At 40.4% G+C, this 6000-nt stretch overlaps 1 protein-coding gene across 2 annotated transcripts in view; it reads right to left on the reverse strand.

Moving 5' to 3' along the window:
• LOC137301809 (guanine nucleotide-binding protein subunit beta-5) overlaps positions 1-5714 on the reverse strand; it is a 70850-nt gene extending 65136 nt beyond the window's left edge. The window contains exons 1-3 of one of the 2 annotated variants that reach the window (XM_067971452.1): positions 5484-5699; positions 4726-4916; positions 1914-2025 (exon numbers count right to left, since the gene is read on the reverse strand). In XM_067971452.1, the coding sequence (XP_067827553.1) occupies positions 1914-2025; positions 4726-4851 (238 nt within the window). In that variant the 5' untranslated portion in view covers positions 4852-4916; positions 5484-5699. Of the gene's footprint in view, positions 1-1913; positions 2026-4725; positions 4917-5483 lie in introns of both variants that reach the window. The other variant, XM_067971451.1, reaches the window with a different exon arrangement.
• Between the last annotated feature and the right edge of the window lie 286 nt (positions 5715-6000).

The raw sequence follows: 6000 nt of genomic DNA on the forward strand, positions 1-6000 counted from the left end.
AGGATGTAGTGAAAACATTTCATACAGCCCAGTGCAGTTTTTTGAAAATTTCATTTCCATCTTTGCGGTCTAGACTTTCCACCTTCTCTATAACAACAAACCATTACCTCCCATCATCATTACAGGGCGGAATACATGGAGAGCTCTGCCACAGCCCAGGCCACAATAAAAAGAAGATTCTTTCTTATTGTTACACTCATTGGAGAAAACTATTCATTCTTTGTTGCTGGGCCACACAAATATATTACTGGAACACTACAAAATGGCACGGGACCACAAGGATAAAGTGCTATTGTCACAAGTTATTTTAAGCCACGGTCCATTATCCACTAAATAACTGGATATTAGGACAAAATCAATAAATAGTTCATGAGAAGAGCCAAGATTTTCACAATGGAAAAACAGCAAAAACTTGTTTCAAATGGGCTAGTAAACCACTAGGGGAGAGATGTGAACCAAAATGAAAACTCAAATTTGCTATGTCAGGTTAATTTGTAATACTTCAATTTTCCCTCATTTTTAAAAAAAAAAGTCAGCATACAGATGCAATCAGACAAAATGTCCCTCTGCCTGTTTTCTTTATCTCACCAATTTTGTCATTGTTATAATAGTAGGTGCTGAGTGACTAATATCAGTGCCCAGAGTCACAGCAAATGGGATGAAGTTGATGTGTTTCAAAAATGTGGTCATGAGCTAATTTATCTGATCTACTATAGCTGGTTGTTAGAGTCTAATAGGGAGAGGCTGATCTCTGCTAATCTAATGAGGGAATGAAAAGAAAGATAGCAGCACATCATTTGTTGATTGTTCCTGGATATTATCAAGCAGAGTCTGGGATGGGGAAAGGAGGTGTCCATATCTGATTTCTGATAGTGCAGAAATGAGCATCCATTTGGCCCAGCTATAAATTGCAATGGATATGCCCAAATTCCCTGAGGGTCTGAGAACAATCCTGAGCTGGGAATTGAGATCAGGTATTCAGATTTGTAAATACCCTCATATTTTACTTCCAGGGCCAAATCCTGAAGGAAAAAAAGGGGAGGAAGTGACCCATTTAATACATCTGATAAAGTAATTTAGGAATTGTAGGACCAGAAAAAAACATTGGCTGATCCCAGCATATTTAGGATTGAAGATGGCAGAAAAATTGTCCCCCTCGTAAACATGTCCAGAAATGGTTACAATGAAGGACAAAGGTGAGGACAGGTGGTATAGTGGACAGATACTGGTACATTACCATGTTTAACAACTGGAGACCTCACTGCATAAATGCAAAACGTATCCTTTGCTCTTTATTACATGACAGTTCTGACAAACATAGTTCCCATGTTCATTTTTTAAATAAAGTTACATTTAAGTGCAGGTACTGGCTTCTGCGCTGGGGCTTGGGTGGGAGAAAATCCTGCGATCTTGGCACCTCCGGAAAGATTCTTTCACACCTGTGGGACCAGTGAATCTAAAATGGTTTTGCTAACTCACTTCAAATATAAAGAAGTCTATTCAAAAATGCTATCTTGTTGTAAATATGCCAAGTATAGTGCAATTAAAAGACATCATATGCCTGAAAATCTTTCATACAAATGGCAGAGGGAATCACTGGGAGCTGGTAAAATCAGGCAGCTACTCCCAGTCAAATGAAACACACTAAAGAAACACTAATCTATTGTTTTATTTACTAATGCTGCACACATTGCAAACCTTCTAGCACTGTTAAACTGGTTAATTAAAAAAATATATATATATACTTTTCTCCACATTTCACACTGCAACCCCAAATGTTAGCTCAAAGCTCTTCTGGTGGGCCACTAAGGAAAGTGCTGGCAACAAACACATCACAGCCACAGAGTCCCTCCATGATCAGACTGAGCCGAGGAGAGAGTCTGGGCCCCGGTTTCCCCCCCTCCTGTACTCACGTTCTACATCATGAAGCTTTGCCCTCTCCTCCTCCAGTTTACCCTTGAGCGTCTCTGCCTCGTTCCTCAGCGTTGACACGGTTTCGTTTTCCTGCAGCCCCTCGGTTGCCATCTTTTGACACCAAAGCAACGAACAAAAAAAAAAATATGAGATACAAAAGACCAAGGATTTGTCTGTTTGTTTGTTGTTAGCCGGGGAGCTGCCAGGACCAGCGGCTGCAGCCCATACACTTAGATGGAGGCTGGCTGACGTCAGTGGGAGGATACTGAAATTCAGCAGCCTCCTCGATAAAGATTCCTTCTCCTTAAATGACCGGGGTCCCCATATGTCGGTCCAGCAAAAAATAAAAATAAAACATTCAAACCCGCTGGGTTTAGAAAACCAATGATTGGGAACAGCAGCCACACCTGGCAGCCGAGCTCCTGTATCTGACAATATGTTGGTTCTGTCTGATTATATTCCACAGGGAGTCAGCATTTGGTACAGGAATGTGGGAGCGCGTCAATTCAAACTGTTTAAATATAACATTCCAGGCCAACAAATCAAAATCTTGATTGAAAGAATCAAAGTGCTAATTTACAGATTAAATTACCATAAATATCCAAAGTGCCTCTTATTGCTAGCCAGTAAAGCTGCAAATGTAAAGGACGTATTTTGAGTTCGTTTGCCCATATTGTTGCATCTCTCCGTTATCATTTTCATTGCACTGTTCCTGCATCAAATTATAGGCTGCAACCTGCAGACAAACCTGACCCCATCAATCCAAAACTCCTAAATTATGCAGGCATATAAACTGAGCCAGGACAGATCAAACAGAGCAGATTACATTAAAGTTAATGGTGTCATTATATCCCAGATTTTTGAAATGATTAAATTGGGGAAGTGGGGGTGATCTCATTATTTTATTAACTCCTTCTCTATCCTGGAAGGATATCATTTTTGTCTCTTTTCTATAGACTGCCATTTGTTAATGTTAGTGGACAAACACTTAACATGTTTCCACAAAATTTCTGCCTGTTATTTTAACAGAGGTGTTAACCCTAAATGGTTTACTTGATTTGTTAACCGGAAATGGGTTAATACTTCCATTAAAACAGTATAGAGGAAAGTGTTAAATGCTCATCTGTTTATGCTGCCAATGGCAATTTCTGATCTTACAGGAGAAATGATAGAATTGTGGAAATTTCAGCACAGAAAGAGGCCTTTTAGCCAATAATATAAGAACATAAGAGCGTAAGAAGTAGAAGCAGGATTAGGCCATACGGCCCCTCGAGCCTGCTCTGCCATTCAATATGATCATGGCTGACCTTCTACCTCATCTCCACTTTCCTGCCCGATCCCCATATCCCTTGATTCCCTTAGTGTCCAAATATCCATTCATCTCAGAGTTGAATATACTCAACGACTGAGCATCCACAGCCCTCTGGGGTGGAGAATTCCAAAGATTCACAACCCTCTGCAAAACTATCAAATCCAATTTAATTCCTCTACTCTTTCCCAGTGCCCTGCAATATCTTCCTTCTTCAAGTGTTTACCAAGCTCCCTCTCATGGCGCATTTGCAGCGTGAAAACATTTCTACTTTGCGCCAACACTAAACTATCAATATAAAGCTGGCATCAGGGGTCAACTGACTCCGGAGCAAAGTGAAATGAAACTCCCCAGAGGGGCAGTTGCCCATTGCTTGGGTTTGGAGCGTAAATCCAGTGCATTTTCACATCTGATTTACCAAGTGCTATGGGGTTTGTTGGGCCCCATGGACACCTTGTATGGATGGATGGATCTGACGTGGATTTCAATATCTCAAGGGCAGGGATTCTCCCCTCCCCTCCCAGAGTTCTCTCCTAAACAAGTGGTTAAGGTTCCAGCCAGACAGCAGCCAAGTCATGTGAACTAGATTCTGTCTGGCTGAACAGATTAGTTGAACCCTCCAGTGCTGTGATTCACTCAGCTTCAATAGACACTTGTGGTAATGCATTCCAAATCCCAATAACCCTATGTGAAAAAATCTTCGAAGGTCACATTTAGATTGTACTGTAGTGCCTGTGTGAAGTGGTTTCCCTCTGCACTAACACTGCATATATTATATGGAGTGGACTGTACTGCCTGTAAGGGTGGGGGAGGAAGATTCAACAGTAACTTTCAAAAGGGAATTGTATCTCTACTTGAAATGGAAAAAAAATTGCAGCACTATGGGGAAAGAGCAGGGGAGTGGGACTAATTGGATAGCTCTTTCAAAGAGCCCGTACAGGCATGATGGGCTGAATAGTCTCCTTCTGTGTTGTATGATTCTATGAAAGTAAAAGGAGTCTGAATCCAGTATCAGGTCCTGACCTAACACCAGAAGTGGAGTAAGAGTTCCGGCTTTTACACTCCACGTTTAGTGGCCATGTGAAGGCATTTTGGGTTCATACCTGCAGTAAACTTATAGGAAAATAGAACCATTACAGAAGAAGGTCATTTGGCCCGAGGTGCCAGTGCCAGCTCTTTGAAAGAGCTGTCCAATTTGTTCCACTTCCCCACTCTTTCCCCATAGCCCAGTAATTTTCTCCCCTTCAAGTAATTATCCAATTCCCTTTTAAATCTGCTTCCACCAACCTTTAAGGCAGTGCATTCCAGATCATAACAACTGGCTGCCTAAAAAAATGTCTCCTCATCTCCCCTCTGGCTCTTTTGCCAATTACCTTAAACTTGTAGAGTATTATTGCTGGCTAAGTTTAATAAAACACTCATATTCCCTCTGTTGACCTGTTCAATCAGCTTTGAAGTCTGAATCATTTTGGGTGATTTGGCAGATTACATGGATGTCGTACCATTTTGACGCACAATGAGCAGTAGTTGATCTGCACTGTGTTGACGTAAAGGTTCTGCAATGGTCCGATTTCCTGGCATTTTTCACAGGGTCCAAAGGTCGCAGCAGCAAACGTCTGGTCACACATCACTCAGGAAGCCTGGCTTGGGAATTGTAGAAAGTAAAAGAAAAAACAGGGAGGAGACAGCAGATCTGCAGAAGGACATTTAGTCAGTAATTAGAAATCTGCTCAGCCTAATCCGATCAAATACACACATATATATATATACACACACACTGCCTTCGCTTCAACCTCATTAATACAGGGAAACAATCCATTCAAAGGCTCGATTGCATTTTGCCATTTTTTTTTGATTAAACCACAATCCATGAAAGTAAATCTGCTGATACCAATCTAGTTCATTAAAAGAATATCAGCCCAGATCAGACCACCTCCTCACACAATTAACTTCTTCAATTTGAAGATCGATTTGACAACCAACCCTGATAGTTTATAAATGCGTCCTACTCACATAACATTATGTCTGTAATAGATTTAGTCGTGGGATTATACATGAACATGTAAAGTATCCATAAGGTACAGCAATTAGAACCGTTGGACAGTTTCCATGAAAATTTTCCTTACTACAGGTTACTTTCTAATCTTTTAATATAGAAAATCAAATAATTAAAAATATATACAGAAATGGGTATGCATGAAACAATTATTTACATTTTAAATGCCAATATTTTAACACTGAGAGCCCAGGCCACACGTACCTGGTTGTTGTAGGAAGATTGCGGATAGAAGGCTGAAGTCAGACTCTGAAAGACTGAGGATTTGAGAAACAGATCGAATCTAAAAGACTATCCGATAATCTTCTTAAGGGGTTACAGCTCATCTGAATATTTTCACTGACACCTTCACATTGGACCTTATATTCGCTACAACTTTACGCTTTACTGTAGAAAATATAGAGGACTCTAAAATCAAAATGTTCTAAATATTTCACCACTGTCCAGGATATTCGGAACTATTAAAAGTTCAGACGATCCCAGGCTCAATTCACGTCCTCAAATAGACAAATGATCACGTGGCTTCCTTTGCCAAACACACAACACAATAGTTTTAAACTGTCAATCATTTCTAAAAAAAAATTAAGTTTAGCACCGTGAAGTGGAGAGTAAAAAATAATATGGATATTACTTAAAATATATAACCTTGGACATGTCAAGCGGACCAGGAATGGTCTAAACGCCCGTTGCGGTTGAAAGCTGGGTACAACATTTACAGAAC

The sequence above is a fragment of the Heptranchias perlo genome, chromosome 34, assembly GCF_035084215.1.
Source record: "Heptranchias perlo isolate sHepPer1 chromosome 34, sHepPer1.hap1, whole genome shotgun sequence".
NCBI lineage: Eukaryota > Metazoa > Chordata > Chondrichthyes > Hexanchiformes > Hexanchidae > Heptranchias > Heptranchias perlo.